The 20,182-nt window shown below is 39.5% G+C and overlaps 1 protein-coding gene across 4 annotated transcripts in view; it reads right to left on the reverse strand.

The window, feature by feature from the left end:
- The window catches only part of KIF3A (kinesin family member 3A), a 48,886-nt gene that overhangs the window by 3,687 nt on the left and 25,017 nt on the right, over positions 1-20,182 (reverse strand). Inside the window, exons 10-18 of one of the 4 annotated variants that reach the window (XM_045550758.1) lie at positions 19,982-19,990; positions 16,734-16,890; positions 16,143-16,323; positions 15,813-15,923; positions 15,017-15,142; positions 13,723-13,776; positions 13,275-13,343; positions 12,575-12,699; positions 6,926-7,557 (exon numbers count right to left, since the gene is read on the reverse strand). In XM_045550758.1, coding sequence (XP_045406714.1) covers positions 7,548-7,557; positions 12,575-12,699; positions 13,275-13,343; positions 13,723-13,776; positions 15,017-15,142; positions 15,813-15,923; positions 16,143-16,323; positions 16,734-16,890; positions 19,982-19,990 — 842 coding nt within the window. In that variant the 3' untranslated portion in view covers positions 6,926-7,547. Of the gene's footprint in view, positions 1-6,925; positions 7,558-10,141; positions 10,235-12,574; positions 12,700-13,274; positions 13,344-13,722; positions 13,777-15,016; positions 15,143-15,812; positions 15,924-16,142; positions 16,324-16,733; positions 16,891-19,981; positions 19,991-20,182 lie in introns of those variants that run through there. The other 3 variants (XM_045550756.1, XM_045550759.1, XM_045550757.1) reach the window with 3 other exon arrangements.

Consider the following 20,182-nt stretch of genomic DNA (forward strand, 5'->3'; position numbering starts at 1 on the left):
TCTTCTCCCATTGACACAAGGATTGCTACATTGCATCTGCAGAAAAAATAACCCTCGCACACTGCATGGTTCTGCAGTGTAAATTCCCTTGATTAGTGCTAGAACCAACCAACAGACAAAGCACAGAAGACTTAATTATGGTCGGAGAACAGACTGGCAGTGCCATTGGCCTGACACCACGAAAGGTGCGGCTGGCAACGGCTGGGAGGTAAAACAGAGGTAGAGAAGGAGAGCAAGGCACCGACACCCGCAGCCCACACGGAGAAGGCGTCAGTTAAACAATACTAAGGTTCATGCAACAAGAACAAGAAATCTAAGTATTTACTCAAAATTGTACTGGTAATAGAACTAAAAATAATTTGCTATAAAAAATTTAGAAGCTGGGCACTGTGGCTCGTACTTGTTTTCCCAGCTACTTGGGAGGCCGAGGCAGGAGGCTCACTTGAGGCCAGGAGTTCGAGGCTGCAGTGAGCTATGATTGTGCCACTGCCCTCCAGCCTCGGTGACAGAGCAAGACCTTGTCTCTAAAACCTAAATTAAATTAAAAATAAAAATAAATAAATAACTTGGAAGCAGTAGTGTAAATTACATAAACTCTCATTTTTCAATAGGGAAACCAATATATAATATTTAAAGTTGATAAATCAAAATACAGGTAGGAATAGTGCTCATGAACTGATTGTTGTAGCTGGGGACAGGTACCTGGGGGTTGACTGTACTATTCTACTTTTATACATATTTGACAGTTTTGTAACAAAAAGTGAAGGAAAAAACTAATAATGAATGAATTCAGAAACCTTTGGAATTATGATGGTAGCCACTGGAAAAATCGCAGACGAGGAAGGGAAGACAGTTTGCCAGGAATGGAGCTCGGGCAGAGGAGGTGGGCCGGAGACTGGGCTTCCGACGGCTGCGTCGCTGTGTCACCACGTGCATGAAAGTGTTTCTTAAAATTAAAGAATAAACTTAGAAGGACAGTAATTGTTGGTGAAGATGTGGAAAAACTGGAATCCTCGTCCATTGCTAGTGTGGTTGGGAAACGGCACGGCCACCGTGGAGAACGGCTTGGCAGTTCCTCAAAAAGTGAAACGTAGTTTATGACCCAGAAACCCCAATCCTAGGTGTGTGCCCCAGGGAACTGAAAACACACGTCCACACAAAAACCTCCACATGCACATGTTCATCGCAACATTATTCACAATAGCAAACAAGCAGACACGACCCAAATGTCCAAAGTGATGAATGGATGGATAAACGAAACGTGGCACACCCACATGGTGGAATATCATGTGGCAATAAAAAGAAAGGAAGCGTGACACACACCACAACACGGATGAACCTTGGAAATATCATGTAATCGAGAGAAGCCAGACACAGCCGCTCACAGAGGGTGTGATTCTGCTCACAGGAAACATCCAGAACAGAAGCTTCCAGAAAGGCAAAAACAGAACATCGGTTGCTAGAGGCTGGGGGTTGGGAGCAACAGGCGGCGACTGGTGGAGGGGACGGGGTTTCTCTTGGGGGAGATGACAATGTTCTGACACCAGACAGTGGTGATGAACACACAGTTCTATGAAAACACTAAAAACCACTGAATTGTACACCTTAAAAGATGAATTTTATAGTATGTGGATTCTATCTCAATAAAGCTTTTAAAGAAATTTAAGAAGGAACAAACCAAAACCAAGTGTCAGGTCATCGAAACTTGCCTTTTGAAGACATTCTCTGCAGGAACATGGGTCTCGTGACCGTGACTGAGCAAGCACCCTTTTCATCATCACTTACTTGCAGGTGACAAAAATTAATACTGGTACTAAAATTACACCAAAATATGTAACATCTTTTTAACCCTTTCAAAATAAGGGAATAAATCAAAAGCTTAAAGTCTCACCCTGACCACAGCCAGTTTCACCCTGCCCACATGAAATACCAGCATGCCCAGGGCACTAAGGAACTAAGAGAGTCATGGAGGCTTCTGAGGCCAATCGGAGAAGATGTGCTCTGAAAATTTTAATTTCCTTTCTTCTTTGATCGAGACTCATTTGCATTCGACGGCTAATGTGAGCCTCCGTCTGTGACAGGATGTGACAGGTGGGTCCCAGTTTGTGCAGGAGGCCAGGATGGCCACAGAAAGGCTGTCAGGAGCAAGACGTGGACCAGGCTGTAGAAAGGACAGGTGCAGGCTCTAGGTGGGTTTGTCACGGGGTAAGCTTGGCTGGTCGGGGTGCAACCGACATTCCCATTTGGTCCCCGATAGGTAGTTCTGGGCTCTAGATGGAAAGATCCAACAATAAGCCTTCGAATTTGCCGAAAGAATGCGAGAGCACGAATCAAGGAGGATACACGAGAGTGAGTAAAAACCTTCAGGATTAAGTGAAAGTTAAAGTGTTGTCATTTAAGCACACTCATTTAGGAGACTCAGCCACAGCTCCAGGGGACAGGCCTCTTCTCTGCACATGGGACAGTGACATTGACAGCAAAGGCCAACCGCACCCTCCTGGCTGTCAGCTACCTCCACCCCTAACTGGCCCCTGGTGGGGAATATTTACTGGGCAAATGAATGGGGAAAAGCCCCATTCGGCCCAAATCCATGGCTGTGTCTCTTACTGAGCCGTCCCTGGGCCACAGCTAGAAAAGCTGCCCCTGACAGAAATGCCACAGAGGCCCCTGCTGCCGGGGGGGTCTGGCCGCGCCCTGGGGCCTGCGTCTGCTTTTCTTTACTCTCCTGCACGTGTCCTCAGTCGGCTCCTCAGGGCGGCCAGCTCACCTGAGCACGGGGAGCCTCTCCATTAAGCACAGCGAACGCCCTTCTCCCGGAGCAAGGCCCGGCCTGGCCTCCCGACCCCTCCCAGCTGCTGCTCAGGGCCAGGCGGGCGCTTTGTCCACTCATGGGGCTGATCTCTAGGTTCGGTTTATCAGCTCCAGTGGGAGTTCCATTCCCAGGTGGACCCCTAACACCCCCAGCCAGCTGCCACGCCCAGCATCTCCTAGATCGGCTTTTTGCCCGTAAGCACCGGACATTCTCTCCTTGGCTCTCTCAAGTGACACGGCCTTCCTGTCAACTTCTTCCCAGTCCAACTCAGTCCCCAAGCTGTCTGCTGCCTCTTACTTCCTGTCAGCCAGGGCTGAACCAGACACTGTGTTTTCATGTTTTGTGTCTTCACTGCACACCTAGGTACCTCCTAGGCGACGGGAGTGAAGAGAAGGCGAGACACGTTTGCCCCCTCAGTCCAGCCACCGCGAGCCAGAGAACCGGCCGGGAGGGCGGACGACCGTCTCAGCCCCCAGGACACAGGCGTGTACGTCACCGGCTCTCGCAGCCGCCAGGGCTTGCTCCCTCCCCTCCGGTCCTTCGCAATCTTCCCAGCAGTTGTTCTTATGAAACACAAACATCGAGTGACCCACTTAAAATGCTTCCATGGCTTCTCGCTGCTTCCAGAAAACTCTTCCACGAGAGGGTTCTGGCCCACCCCTGTCCCTTTCAGGCTCGTACGGCTCCACCCTTTTGCCCGCTCCAGCCAACCACCAATGCACACGGCGTGCACACGGCATGCACACGGCGTGCACACACAACATTGCTCCGTCCCCGCTTGCTGAACTGCTTTGAGACCTCACCCCGCAGCACTTCCCGTCGGAAGCAGCCTTTTCTGAACGTCTGGGCAGGCAGACGCGGGCCAGGTGCCACGCTGGCCGCAAGGGCGGAATGCCATGTGGCAGCTCACCACGCACCTGCCTTGACCGCAGCCCTCGGCATGCTGCGGTCACTCTCCATGTACACGGCCGCCTCTCCTTCTAGAAGGAGGCCGAGTTCCGCAAGGACACTCCACCCAGCACGGCACAGGTACGCAGCAAACACAGAAGAGACGCACACATGCAGCGTGAGCGGCTCCAGGCTCGGGAGAGACACGCTCACGGCGGGATGACGGATGACTGAGCAGCATAACCCATGGTGGAAGAGAAATCAAGGCCAACACAGTATTTCTGTAATGACTCTGCTATTGTCAGGGTTGGGTTAGGCAATATCCTCTTGCTAAGATTGGTATCAACTCTGAGAAATATTGTATTCAGTTGTAAAGTCCCAGATAAATTGCTTTGTACCACTGGAGAAATAAAGCCTTTGATTAAAAACTAAAATTTCCCCAGCCCTCCGAAAAGGGATGGGGGAGGGAAACAGATGCAGAAGAACCTCTGATCTGTCACATTCTTTAGTCACAGCCATAAACCTGTTTGGTTAAGACAATCTGATGTTCTGATAACGCTGATAAAAGTAACTTGAAGGTTGGGTCACAGGAAGCCCAAGATAAATGCTGAGAGGAAACAGGTTCTTTTTGAAGTAGCCTCTTCATAATCATTTTCCCACACATTTGTTCAGCTTCCGAAGGAGGACTGAAGCCTGATTTGCTTTGCAAATGGAACAGCTTAAGAACCAGAGATTGAGATAGTGACAGTGTGTCCCCGCCTGCTCTAGGTTGGGGCTGTGGCTTCCGAGCTCAGTGAACTGCCCCTGTCAGGCTCAGGCTACCCGAGGTCCCTATTTATCTGGATACTACCTTGTTTTAAAAACAGAGTCAAAGTGATGTACTAGAAAAGATTAAGACAGAAAATAACAACAATATGATTTGGGACCAAAGAAGAAAGGAACTAGGAAATGGTGACCCACCGAGGAACAGACTGTCAGTGAGCAGCATCAGACTTTCCCGTCCATCAGCCAAAGCAGGATGAAAAGCACACGGTTTTACCCAACTCTGCGACACTCGAGGGGTGAAACAGCCCATCAGGCCTGTTTAGCTCTAAAAGAGATTTCTCTTGAGGGTCTTCACCAGATGCTAAGATGGACGATGTCCTGGGCAGGGTCCTGCCAACACAGGCCGCGACAGGTTTCCTACAGGAGTGCCTTAGTGGCACGATCCATCAAAGCAAACACACTACAGCCCCAACACCCAGCTGGGGAGGAGGGACAGGGGGCGCAGAGGCAGCACTATTTCTTCTCTCCATGCCCTACAAACATGTAGGAGAGTTTTCCATAAGCTGGAAGCTGTGAACAGGGAGAGAGCAAGGTCTGGAACGACCAGAGGAGTTGCCCCTCCTATGCAAAAAACAGTCCTTTAAGACACAAAATGACAGCTAAATAGGAGGAATAAGTTCTAGTGTTTTATACCACTATAGGACGACTATAGTTAACAATAATATATATTTTCGAATAGCTAGAAGAGAGGATACTGAATGTTACTACCACAAAGAAATGATAAATGTTTGAGAAGATGGATATGCTAATTATCCTCATCTGATCTCTATACATTGCATGTATTGAAACATCACTATCTACCCTATAAATATATATAATTATGTGTCAATTAAAAAATAATTTTTGAGGCTGGGCATGGTGGCTCACACTTGTAATCCTAGCACTTTGGGAGGCCAAGGCAGGAGGAATGCTTGAGGCCAGGAGTTCAAGACCAGCCTGGGCAATAGCAAGACCCCATCTCTACCAAAAAATTTTAAAATTAGCTGGGCGTGGCAACACAGGCTTGTAGTCCCAGCTACTTGGGAGGCTGAGGCAGGAGGATCGCTTGAGCCCAGGAGTTTGAGACTGCAGTGAGCTATGATCAGGCCACTGAACTCCAGCCTGGGAGACAGAGCGAGATCCTGTTTCAAAAAAAAAAAAGGGTACAATAAAATTAAAAAAAATAAAATTTGAAACTTGTTAAATCAAAATTTCTCAATGTCCACGTTGAATTTCTTTTTTTTTTTTTTTTTTTTTTTTTTTGAGATAGAGTCTCGCTTTGTTGCCCGGGCTACAGTGAGTGCCGTGGCATCAGCCTAGCTCACAGCAACCTCAAACTCCTGGGCTTAAGCGATCCTACTGCCTCAGCCTCCCCAGTAGCTGGGACTACAGGCATGCGCCACCATGCCCGGCTAATTTTTTCTATATATATATTTTAGTTGGCCAGATAATTTCTTTCTATTTTTAGTAGAGACGGGGTCTCGCTCTTGCCCAGGCTGGTCTCGAACTCCTGAGCTCAAACAATCCACCCGCCTCGGCCTCCCAGAGTGCTAGGATTACAGGCGTGAGCCACCGTGCCCGGCCCACGTTGAATTTCTTAAGGCTACCCAGTACAGTGTCTGGTAATCAATGTTTGCCAAAAGAACATGTGATTAACAAGAATTTAAGCAATGTTATTGTTTTGGAGATACTTTAAGTTTATGAAGAGTTTCTGAATAAGATCATGGTATTGTTACCACTAACCAGTGTTTCCTCTAACCTTGTAGCGGGATACATTCTGCATACACACTAAATTATGACCTGAGAACTGGTTTCTGTTTTCAAACACCTAACAAAAAGGATAACAAAACTTGGACAAAAATATTTTTGCTGAAAAATAAATTTTATCAATGAGAAGGAGCACATTTAAAAATGTCTCTCACAAATTTGGGTTTTTTTTTTTTTTTTTCCTGACACATAGTCTGGCTCTGTCACCTGGGCTAGAGTGCCGTGGCGTCAGCCTAGCTCACTGCAACCTCAAACTCGTGGGCTCAAGTGATCTTCCTGCCTCAGCCTCCCGAGTAGCCGGGACTACAGGCATGTGCCACCACGCCCGGCTAATTTTTTTCTATTTTTAGTAGACACGAGGTCTTGCTCTTGCTCTTGCTCAGGCTAATCTCGAAGTCCTGACCTCAAGCGATCCTACGGCCTTAGCCTCCCAAAGTGCTAGGATTACAGGCATGAGCCACTTCGCCCAGCCATAAATTTCTGTTTTATGATGAATTCTGTTTAAAAGACCCACAACATTAAGAGTTTCTGGGTGTGAAATTACACAAGCCTCTCTTAACCATACAAAATTAAGATGCCCAGCACAAAGAACCTGCTCCTTAACATGAGGATGGAAATAAACACAAAGAAAAGAAGGCAACCATCACTACAGGCAGTAGGGAAAAGATTTTTATTCCTATTTAGCCATGCTGCATGTATACATACAATATCTATATATACAACTTGAACAAATACAATTTATACATAAAATACAATGAAAGTGTGGCTTTTGAGATTGATGCAACAAACTTACTGTATAATTTGTAATTTTGGCCAGTATACAAGTTATTAATGATTTAAATTAATGAGACTACAGTATAAGTTCAAAGGCACTAGAAAGATCTATGTTTTCTTCTAGTATTTTAAGAACAAAGAATAATTAAAGGAAAACAACGTATACATTAAGAAATTGGGCAGACACTGGCATACTTAAATGTAAACTCTACCCATTCCTTAATTCACAGCTCTGTAGGAAGGAGAGGGACCTTCCTTAAGAGTCTATTAAAAATAGACTTAAAAAGAAACAAAACAAAAAAACACCCAAAAACCATAATCATAATTTTAAAAACATGTTACAGATGAAGTACCACCACCCTCTCCCCCAAAGTAACCTTAAATTTCCTGCTGCAAAAAAATGTCCCCTTTCTCCAGAAAGTAAGTGAAAAGCTTGTCAAATGGCTTCCACTTGTGGGACAAGCATGTTGACGCAGAATCTCTCCTTGACCACCCTGATACTTTACATGAATCTGAACAAAAATGGAGAGTGCTATTATATTTTAATATCCTATTAGAATATATAATTATAAGGTTGATTAAAGAACATATTACAAACCAACAACTCTACTAGGACTCCTTTTAATAAATAAATATTACTTTTTAAGTTAAAGGGAAAAAAGAATACCTATTCATCAATAACCTATTTATATATATGTGCCACTCACTTTAAATCTGCATATTTATTTCAAATAATAAGCAAATTTGTTCATCTATATCCTTTCATGAAATTGACACTGAAGTTGTAAAATATTTCATCCTTGGACAAGACACAGTAAGTATGAGGAAATCACAGACCTGCTACAACTGGAGCTAAGCGAACAGCTCTGAAGCCAGTGTCCCGCATTCTCATATGGAAACTCAGGCCTGGCTTGAGTTCAAATTTTGGTATTTCATAAGATGGATATTTAATGTTCACTTGGTATAATCAGTACATAATGTTTCGTAAAAAAAAAAAAATTGCTATGGTAGCCTGCTTTAAGAATTTCTCAGCTGTCTTTTGATAGATTGACTTTTTGACTTTTTTTTTTGAGACACGGTTTCACTCTCTTGCCCCAGCTAGAGTGCAGTGGCATGATCATAGCTCATGCAAACTCAACCTCCTGGGCTCAAGTGATTCCTCCTGCCTCAGTTTCCCAAGTGGCTGGCACATGCCACCAATGCTCAGCTAATTTTTTTTTTTAGTATTTTGTAGAGATGGGGTCTTACTATGTTGCTTGCTCAGTCTGGTCCAAACTTCTGGCCTCAGTGATCCTCCCACCTCTGCCTCCCAAAGTTCTAGGATTACAGGTGTGAGCCATTGAGCCTGGCCTATTTTAACTTTTTAAAGATTTGTTTTTGTTATTGTGGTGGGATGAGATAGAAAAAATATCTGACATACTGGCTTAAATTTCTATGATGTTTTAAAGCTTAATTCAAGCGTTATTCATTTCCTATTTACTGAATTGTTAAAGCCTAGAAACATGGACTTTTAAAAAGATACGTGGATCTTTTTTTTTCTACTAGCAAAATTAAGATTTCTGTACAGTAATTACTAACAGAGTTAAGTGTGCATCATCAAAAACATTTTACAATTACCAAAATATTCTGCTCACACAAAGCTTTTACGAGACATGTATTTACCTCAACTCTTCACAGAACCTTAACAATGCCCCAAAGAGTAAAGTTATAAACTTCTAACTATCTTGCACCCTACAAAGAAAATGCTCCCAGTGAAATGCAATTCTAATTACCTCAAAAATATTCACCATACACAGGACATTTAGTACTCCACCTCTGGAATGTACTTTAAACTTATGGACACGTTTTTACCACCACTCACCCCTATACTCTGTACACAGCTTTGTAATTTAATAAATACTAAACTTATGAAGTCCCAAAACCTTTGCAACCAATGTGTTTCAGGGCTGATTACATAATTTTAAAACCTGTAAAACATATATTAAGTGGTTTAGGAGTAGAGCAACTTCCAAAAAAAATAAAAATTTTGTAAGCAGCCACAAAAAAACAAATAATTCTATTACAACTTATTTCACTCTAAAATGAACATAAATTTTATTTATAGAGGAATATGGTCTAACTGGATTAATCAATAGTAGAAATTCAGGGAAGCGTTTTTTTTATAAAATATGAAGAAAAACACAATGTTTTAAAGGCAAGGACTAAAAGATATTTTTCTTGCTTAGCTGCATTTTCTGGAAATGGAGACCCTTAATTGGGAGATACAGAGTAATTTCCATCAAAATTTTGAACTCAAAGAAAAGCATCCATAAGTCACACTTCAAAGTAAATATTTAAAAATATACATACAGGCAAAGATAAATGACCAGTAATTAGCTTTTTAATTTTCTGCGAGTGTAGCTCCTTTATACTTAGGTACAATTCAACATTTCAAGAGAACATGAAACCAGAACAAAAAAAAAAGTATATTTGATTTGACTCAAAGTAGCCAAAAAGGTCATGAGAGGTCTGGATGAAACACATTTTCACCTTTTTAAAAACATGTATACTTGCAAAGATTGTTGAATTATAAAATTTTCTACAGCAGATCAATAAGATCAGTCATCTCATACTTCAAATGCAATGAATGCTGGACAATCAGAATATGTTTAAACAGGATGAGTGGGTTAGGGGTTAGGACAGAGGCATTTCTTAGAGGTGCAGCCAAAACATTCCTATGTAACAGAGCAACACAGGACAATCTGATGTGCTACTTTCTGTGTGCAAAACAAGACATACTTTTTTTTTTCTATTTTGAAATTCTGGTTGTCTAGAGATACAGCAGTTGGGTGAACAGCTAGCTGATCTGCATGCACATCTACACTACGCTCTCTACGGCACGAACTGCTTCCGCAACTTCCCTGCAGAGCACAACTGAAGAGCAGTACGGCAACGTGCACAGTCACCAGTTGTACAATTTTAATGTTACATTAATATATAGAGACTAAAAGTTATTAGGCAAATTATCATATCCAGTCTTACTCCATCATTTACAGCTTCATTATGTGAAGTTACACAGAAGTCTTCAGTGTTTTAATTAAAGATTTTGTCCAAGCATGAGAATATCACTAATTTTTATTGGGACTTTAAGTCTGTAACATTTACTGAAGTAAAGAGTCAATAACAGTTTCGGGCTTTGCAGAACGCTTTCTGTTTGGAGAAGAGAAAAAGCAAGCATGAATGCTTTCCTAGAAGAATGAAATGCAAACACTTCACATTACGTACTAGAAAATACAAGGTGGCTACAGAGTCTGGAAACAGGCCAGTTTTGACTTGTTTGACCAGGTTAAGTGATCGACTAACTTCCACCTTTTCAGGCAAGGCAAAGGCCATCTAGAGTGAGCACAAGAGGATGAAACCCCACCCCACTATGCCAGAGTAATGAGGCACTGGGCGGATGGTCATTTCCAAAACTGAACTAGACCATGTGGCCAGGCCCCGTGGGCCGCCTGCTTGCCAGATCTGAATCCCACGATTCTCTCTTCTGCAGTACGCGGAAGATGCAGGTGGACTCAGAGAAAAGCAGAGACACAAATCACCCGAGGCAGCACCTCACAGGTGCGTGTGCAGGGAACTGACGGGAACGCTACGTTGATGCACCGTGGCTACCGCAATGTTGCCCAGCACATTCAACTGTGTCTTCCTAATGAGGACTGTCACATTGAACATGTCATGTAATGTGATGTAACATAATCAGTAAGCCATTTATTGTATATATTTGCCCATGTTTGCGGCTATCATTTTCTTAGGGCTTTCACGATACAGAAGGCTAATTCTAGTACATAGAGATGCTGGATTTAGCTCACATAGTGTTGGTCCATACATTTTTTTCTTAGGTTAAACTAAAAAAAGTGCGTATTTTAAAATAAGCATTCTGGCAAACTGTATTCAAATATCATACAAAATTATTTGTTTAAGTCCACATAGTAAAAAAAAAAACCAGGTAACTAAAAGTGAGAGCTCTCATAAATAACCCAGTTTTCTAGCTTCTTAGAAAAGACTCAGAAATGAGCCCTCTATTCCCACAACCAACTAGGAAGAGAACAGCAGCCACTCACTAGATATAACTGCTGTCCAGTTTGCCCCAGTCCCCCTCACTGTCCATTTTTCTCCTACACTGAGGCCAAATGTCTTACCATTTATCATCACACTTGCATTGTCATTTTTCCTACTAACTGTAGAGTTAAGAGGAAAATATCTCTATTAAAAGTGGCAAAGTAGGCCGGGCATGGTGGCTCACGCCTGTAATCCTAGCACTCTGGGAAGCCGAGGCGGGAGGATCACTCAAGGTCAGGAGTTCGAGACCAGCCTGAGCAAGAGCGAGACCCCGTCTCTATTAAAAATAGAAACAAATTAGGTGGACAGCTAAAAATATATATAGAAAAAATTAGCCGGGCATGGTGGCGCATCCCTGTAGTCCCAGCTACTTGGGAGGCTGAGGCAGAAGGATCACTTAAGCCCAGGAGTTTGAGGTTGCTGTGAGCTATGGTGTTGCCATGGCACTCTAGCCCGGGCAACAGAGTGAGACTCTGTCTAAAAAAATAAAATAGAATAAAATAAAACAAAAGTGGAAAAGTAAAAAAATACATCTAAAGGGACTCATTTTCTCAGAATGATTTGCTTCATTCATTAATATGTGTGGCTTCTGTTGGCATCTGAAAGTTTTGAACTCCTCACTTAAATGCTAAAGAATGTAAAAATCTATACACTTTAAATATGCAACTGATTCCCCCACCACAAGTTCAACTATCCCAAATTTATAAGTGTTAAGTTATAAATTAACACTTTCAGTATTGTCTGTGAGATTACGTAACACAAAAATATTAGAACTATACAACCTCATTCTGCATGTAACTCAGAAGTCCATGCACTTGAAGTAGAGAAAAAACCAGCTTATTATTTTCTACAATTTCAGGAGCCCCAAAGTTTTACAATCAGTTTAACTAAGCTGAACAGTACTTGATGCAGAAAAGGGAGAGAAACAAGAGGCTCCAGCACGGGGCTCCTGCACCCTGGTTTCCCTGGGCTTATGTGACGACACACGGAGACCACCCAGCAGTGCAAACGAGCACCCACAGGAGAGGAAAACATGTCCAGAGAAGTTTTCCTTAACTGGTAACTGAGGAAATCAAGGATCTTGGGGCCATGTTTATGATAGAAAAACCAGGCAAATTAATTAGCATCTCACTAGAAGAATTAATGGAAGAACTAGGGAATTAAACAAGATAGTAGGTTATCCATTATACCCTTGGAAAGAACAAAGTGAATTAAAAATAAATTCCACTACCCGGGAGGGCTAAGGAAGTTGAAAGACCTTAATTCTTTAGCCAGATTTAGTTTACTCAAATACTAACTACATAAGAGATTTGACTTTTAATGTATCAGCCACATATCCATTATGTTAACTAAATAAATTTTTATTTCCTTTAAATGTGTCTAATTAGAATACCTCACTACTTTCATTACATGGGACTGAAGGGCAGTCCTTACCTTCTCCCTGTCTTTGGCCTCGCTTTCCCCTTTGAAGTCCGTGGCCTCTCTAATTTCATCAAAGACTGACGCAGACTCTCCTCAGTATAAGCGAGATACACATGGGAAAGGTCCACTTCAAACGGCTAAGTAAAAGAAACACACACAAGGCACTCGTACACGGGGAAGTTGAATCAGATTTGGGGGATGACTTAAAATACTGAATAAACTCCTGGAAAAAAAGCCACAGGAGACAAAACCAAACAAATGTCTAAAGACATCTAATCCCAGTATCTAAAATGCATTCACCAAAGGTTGGTAAATAAGAATCCCTAACACACTATAGATTTCCTTAGACATAAAGAAAATTTCTTGCCATTTTCCCTAAAGCTGCTCCCTCTCCTAGTTTACCTAGAACTAGAACTAACTTTGAAAGGGCAGACGGACACATTCCAGTCTCTAACCACATCCCATGATGCAGAGAGGTAGTGAAAAGACTCCAGTGACTCCAAGCCGCTCGTAGAGAGTGACAAGCCTGCCACCGCGGCAAGCAGGACTGTCTCCATCATCACTCCACCCCAGAGCCTTTATTTCCCAAAAGATGAGTCCATTTTTCATCAGAGCCAATTAACAGATACCAGGGTGACAACACGATTTAATTGCTCATATTGCTAGAAAGAAACAACTGCAGCTTAAAAAAGAAAAAAAAAAGGACTCTTACATCTTTCTCCTTTTTATCAGGTACTGGGGTTTGCTTCCTCATGTTGTTTCCTGTATATGCAACACATTTCTCAAAAAAAGAAAAGGAGGGAGACAGAAGTGTCTCCATTAGTAATTAATACCATGCATTAGGCAAATCACTGTGAGATAACCTCATGTTGCACTTGAAGAACATGATCTGAAGCCGCAGCAGACAGGCCCCAGAGCTTGCTCAGTCCCATGTAGCCCCTGACGTTGACCACTCCCACCTAGACCATCATCTGTGTGTTATGGTTTACTCGTTATTATAAAATATAATACAGCTAATTAGGAAAATATCTTCTCTGCTCTACTGGATTCTCCTCTAATTCATCCTTTGGACCACTTTCCTCCCCATTATGGCCCGTATAATTTCTAGTCCACAGAAGTACTCTGTAACTATTTCGTGAAAAGATGAATGTAATACTTACTAGCTGCCATTCTCCTATGTCTTCGTTCCAATGCACATAGTTTTCAATCATTTCCTTTTAAAAGAGTCAATGATAGTCTATTTTTAGTATTTAATAACATTTATAATATAGAAAAGTATTCACATAACTAAAAATCTCAACAATGTTAAGTGAAAAAAGTTTTAAGTCTTAAAACATTATATACTACTGCATGATACCCTTTTTATAAATTTTAAAATATATATTTCTTAGGAATGCATGTAAATACAATTAAACTACCTAAAAATAAAAAGCAAAAAAATGAAGAATGCAGGAATCAGGATTATGGTTCCCTTGGGTTAGAAGAGGCAAAGGCATGGAATAGGGGAGGGGGAAACCATTTGGTTAGAAGCAGGTTGCTGTCGAGGTCCTAGCTTTTGTCTTAGGTGATGAGTCAGCTACAAAGTAAGTAAATAAAAGCAGGCCATCCAAGAGCAATAAGGAGAGTATACCATGAACCTAGGATTAATGCTGTGCACTTGAGATCCAGTGGGAAAAAAGATACTAAGATTTATTTTCAGACAAACTTCTTAAAGCTGTATTGAGATTCAAAATAGATTTTTTAAAAAATCAAGATGTTAAACTTTACTGAGACATATTGAAAAGACAGAAATTTTGAGTTAAAAAATTTGAAGGTGAGATTTTTAAATTATACTAGTACTAAGAATTCGCATCCATCTGGAGATGGATAATGGTGACGGTTGCACAACAATGTAAATGTATTTAACGTCACTGAAGTGTACACTTAAAAATAGTTAAAATCTATACCGGAGGCTAAGGCAGGAGGATCCCTTGAGCCCAGGAGTTTGAGGCCAGCCTGGGCAATATAGTGAGACTTCATCTCAAAAAACAAAAAGGTTAAAAACGGTAAATTTCATATTATATATATTTTACCATGTACCCCCCCCCAAAAAGAATTAGCATCCATATGCAGGGAGAAAAAGCACAGTGGTTCTGTTTATTCTACGTACATGATAAAGCATGTTGAATGAAGGAACAGGACCTATACCTTGATTCTGGTTGCATTTACATGAATCTGAGTTCCTCCAAAGAGCAGAAAAATTCTTCTTTAGATACTCAGATACTCAAACAGAGAATTATGTATTAAGAAAAGTTAATGACTAAAGTGAAATGTGATAGCATTCATTCAAGAAAAAGTTTTACTCAATAACTGAAATGTAAGTATTTACCATCAATTACATTGGAAATTATATTTCTTTGTTCTATAATCATAGTCAAGTGACCTGATAACTAGGCCAGAGAACTCACCACTCACCTGATAATCCTGAGGTATAAAGTTGTCGATAATAAGCATCTGAAGCCGAAGCTCCCGGCTAAGTTGCCGAATGTTCTCCAGAAGGCCTTCGATTTCCCTCTGATGTTCTTGCTGGAGATCAGCCATCTACCAGAAAATCCACGAAAACACTATGAACAAAAAAGGTTTTACACACAAAACGGCTCCATCTCACACAGGGCACTGGTCTAAGAGGCCTTGTGAGAGCTTGCCCAGTTCTTTCACCAAAATAATGGACAGAGTGACACTATCACCATCTAGTCCACGTTATTAGCTAAGGTTGGAAAGAAATGAGTTAGCCAAGAGATAAAATTAAAAATTGTACATAAAAGAGAAACGTTATTTCTTTAAAATTACAAGCACACACATTAGTATGGATTGTTAATTAATTTTTTTTTTTTTTTTTTGGAGACAGAATCTTGCTCTGTCCCCCTGGGTAGAGTGCAGTGAGCATCTCTGCATCATCGTAGCTCACTGCAACCTCAAACTCCTGGGGTCAAGTGATCCTCCTGTCACAGCGTCCCAAGTAGCTGGGACTACAGGTGCTCACAACAACAACTGGCTAATTTTGTCTATTTTTAGCAGAGATGAATCTCGCTCTTGCTTAGGCTGGTCTTGAGGTCCTGAGCTCAAGGGATCCTCCTGCCTCGGCCTCCCAGAGTGCTGGGATTATAGACATCAGCCACTGTGCCCCGCCAGTATTAATCAATCTTAATCAAAGGAACTCCTTTTTAAAAAATTCAGAATTACATTAGTATATAATTTTTAAAAGACCAACCTCTGACTTGGCAGCCATAAGCATAGTCCAAACTTTCTTTAATTTCTTCGTCTTTCCCTGTGCCTCCTCTTGCAAACTGGTATATTTTTCTTCAATATCTAAGCGTTCTTGCTATGATGAAAATTAGTAAACTTCAGAATAATTTTCTTCATTAAATCACAAATTTAATTATTTAACACATGATATAACACATAAGTGTAGCAACTTATCTTCAAAGCAATCCATAAATCTGCTTTAAAATTTCATCAAGATTATAGATACTTAGCTTTTCCCTAGAAAAGTTAAATATCTTAGGCAAAATATTAAACTAAAAACAAAAAGTCACATTACTTCTTTTTCCTCAAGTTCTCTGCGAAGTTGCTCTGCTCTTTTCCTTCTTTCTTCCAGTTCCATATTAGATTCTTCAAGAAGTTTCTCTTGTTCCTCAGCTTTGGCCAACAAATCAACACCACCAACAATTACCTTCTTCTCCAGGGCAGATAATTTTTCTAGCAAAGACTGATGTTCTTGTCTGTTAATTAAAATGAGAATACCTTATATTCACCGATCATCTACTCTTCTACTAATATCATTTCCCCAAATTTAACAAGAGCTCCAATGTACAATTTCAAAATAGAAATATAATTACGTTTAACATCTCTACCAGACTATACCACTGTGTAGTATTAATTAATGATTTAATCTATAACTAATTCAAACTCACCATTTTTAACATTATTTTTTCCTCCCATACAAAGATGAAATAATCAAAACAGATCTGATTTTTAAAAATACATACACTGGTGCTCTTCTATCCAAAAACAGCTACACTGGAGACAAAAACCAAGCTTTTAATTAACTATTCAATTTTCCTACTCATACATCCTATGAAAAATATTAAACATTTAAATCATGAATCCATCTCAATTCAATAATACTTACTGGGCTTTAAGTAGATCTTTTTCCCGTTTCTCTAATTCAGCTCTAGCCTTGTTTCTTTCTTCTTCTTCCATGTCAAGCTTTGTTTCAAGTGCTTTTCTCTCCTCATCAATTTTTGCTTGCATTTCAACCATTTTATCTGGAGAAACTTTCTTTTTACCTATTTGAGTCATTTAATTGCAACAATCACTAAAATGAGGCAATGTTTTAGACATACAAATCACCTTCAAAACAGAACTGCATATGCTCTTCAATAATACAAAACCAAATATCAATATTTTAAGGAAGGCAAACCAATAATATCCTTCATTTCTATTTACTATGTTCCTAGAAGAACTGTTTAACTAATTTCTAAACTCAAACTGCTGTCCAACTGTGCAAAGATAACTGAGAACAAAAGTAAGTGAATGAGAAGCAAAATAAATGAGCCGAAAAATAGGGAAAGAAAGATTAACAGGAAAGCCAAATAAAAAAGCAAAGATTTGTGTGTTCCCAAATAACACATATAAGTTAAAAAAAAGCAAAATGATTCTTCAGTTACTTTTTCCTGATAACCAAGTACAAAATCAAGTGGCTCCCCAAAATCACATAAAATAAATGAATAAAAGTCACAGATAGGTATTAAATGCACAGATAAAAATATCAGGCAGAATTTATACCAAGTAGTTTTTAATATATTTTTCAGAGTTTTTCTAAAATTTTTATTCATTAAAATTACTTGAAAGTATTTTATTTGTTAGTGTACTTATAAAGGAACAAATTCTACCCTATGGAATTATATAGCTGCTGAGCTATCATATCATCATACTCTAAATTAACAACTAAAATAGCTTGTTATTATGTCAAACTCAGGACCCTAAATCTCCCTAAGTCAGATTAAACATGCCAACTGTCAAATATAAGTGGAAATACTACCAAATAATAAAGTTGGCATAGGGCTTCCATATTTCAAAAAGGAATAGGCAAAAAAAGAACAAAAGAAAAAAAAGAAAAGAAAAGGAATAGGGCTTCCAATTGATTATTTTGATTATAATGTCTAATAAAGTATTTTATATACATATAATAGGTATTCAATGAAAGTTTACTGAATTTCAAAATCATTAAATCCAAATGAAAAAGACAAAATAAAAACTAGCTAATACTAAATGGGTTAAGAAACTGAATCAAAAACAATTCATTTCTGGTAATACAATTTCTTAGAAACACACATTCCTTCAGAAAACCAATCAAACTTTTCGTAGAATTGGTCTAAACCTCTCCTGGAAGTTTTCTGTCATTCTTAACTTCCTTCCCAAAGGACCACAGAAGAAGAGTGAAAACAGAAGAGTTTATAAATTGTTAATGTCTCCACCCAAAAGCTAACCCTTCCGGCTAGCAAGGAAAAAGAACTGAAAAATGATTATGGAGATACATATCTGAATACATTCTTTCAGGAACCATGAGATGAAGAATCATGCATAGGCTTTAATTCCTTAGGGCAAAATTATATCAAAAACTCAAGGGTTTAAAACTATATTACCCTTCATTTCTATAGAACTGTAAGTCCAAAGCAAATGTAAGCCATAAAACAAATTAAATAAAAGAGTAAATAAAAGCACTGATTCAAATCCATGCTTTGGTGTGGTGTGATTCATTGCATTCCAAAATTCAGGATTTAGATCGGATTCTGCTGGCTTGTCTGGCACAGTCACCTATATTGAACCTTCTGAATTAGCTGTTAAAAAATAACTTTTAAAAATAATTTAATCCCTATTCCCAATGAATTCCTAGGAATTGTTTCCCATCAGTTATACTATTTCTTAGAAATTTAAAGGAGAAAAGTATAAGTTCAGGTATATAGTAAGTGCATGCATTAAAAAAACCTGTAACTTGCTTTCCACCTCAGAATTATAAATATTTAAAGAAAAAATGGGAAATATGTTAAGACAAAAATAAATGTATGAAGACATGGATACTAACAGTGTAGAGGAAACAATCTGATCAACACACAAACATTAGATTACTTTAGGCTTCTAGGCTTGTAGTTGTTTTGTTAACAGTTAAAAACAGTTTCAAAACCCACTAAGAGGCAAAATAAAAAGATTTTATACGTAGAAATATAAAAACACATGACCACTGATGAATTATTACATTAGTAATTCAAAACCTTTCAGGTAATTTTTTCAAACTGACACTTTAATACAAAAATCTTGTGCTCTTGTAACATTTTCACAAAGATGACTATGCATGCATAGCTAGGGTTAGTTTCAAAAATCTCATATTTAAGTAACATTACTTTAGCCAGAATCATTCTGACAAATCATTATATTTCTTTCCAAATAATATTGTAAGCGAAACGTAACTATGTACCAACTCTCTTAACCAGGCATTTTAAAAGTGACAACACTAAAAGTCACTTTTACAAATATTTTTAAAAGATATTTTTTTAAAAAAATCCTATCAAACAAACCAATTGAACAAACAAAACCTTTTCCTAATACTGCACAGTAAAATTCAGCACAAAATTTAAAGCAAGTAAGTCTAAAAAAAAGTTAATGCCATATAGACTGTTTGTTTGTTTGTTGGTTTTGTTTTTGAGACAGAGTCTCGTTCTGCTGCCCTGGGCATCATCATAGCTCACTGCAACCTCACACTCCTAGGCCGAAGACATCCTCCTGCCTCCCTAGTAGCTGGGACTACAGGCAAGTGCCACCACACGCAGCTAATTTTTCTACTTTTTGTAGAGACTAGGTCTTGCTCTTGCTCAAGCGATCCTCCCGTCTCTGCCTCCCAGAGTGCTAGGATTACAGGCATGAGCCAGGCACCCAGCCCTTATAGAGTTTTAATTTAGCCAAACCTAAGCAGTAACATTTTTAATTGCCCTTCACCAAAACTGAAGGTGAACTGACAAAGTTAAAGAGAAGAACTTCAGGGAAGTGCTACTTGAATTAATTTCAATTTTATTACATGAGCACCCACAGGCATGGGTAACCAGGCATTTGATTACTGGCTTAAAAAAAGGGGAAGGGGATGTTTGAATGTGAAATTATTTATATTTCCAATATTTGTCTTAATGGGTCTTTAAGAACTTAGAAAAAAAGGACTTTTTTTTAAAAGGCTAAAATTGATAGATTTTTTTTAAAATACAAAAGATGGATACTTACCTTGTAAAAAAAATCATTAAATTTTTAAAATTTAATATATTTAAATAACAAAGTTCTTTATATGATAAATAAATTGTACCACGTGGAGTGCAAATCAATCACACCAACCTGCTTGATCTTGCAATAAGAAGTAGTAAGCAAATCGTAGACAGGAAGCATATGCACAGAGATGAGGAGGAAAAAAAGGAAAACATTATTTCTTTTGTAAAACAAAGAAAAATGTATAATAGCATTTATTTATAGTGTAAGTATAGAAATAAATCTAATCATTATCAAAACTGAAAGAGCCCATATAAAAAGAAAGCATAT

The sequence above is a fragment of the Lemur catta genome, chromosome 5, assembly GCF_020740605.2.
Source record: "Lemur catta isolate mLemCat1 chromosome 5, mLemCat1.pri, whole genome shotgun sequence".
Classification (NCBI taxonomy): Eukaryota; Metazoa; Chordata; class Mammalia; order Primates; family Lemuridae; genus Lemur; species Lemur catta.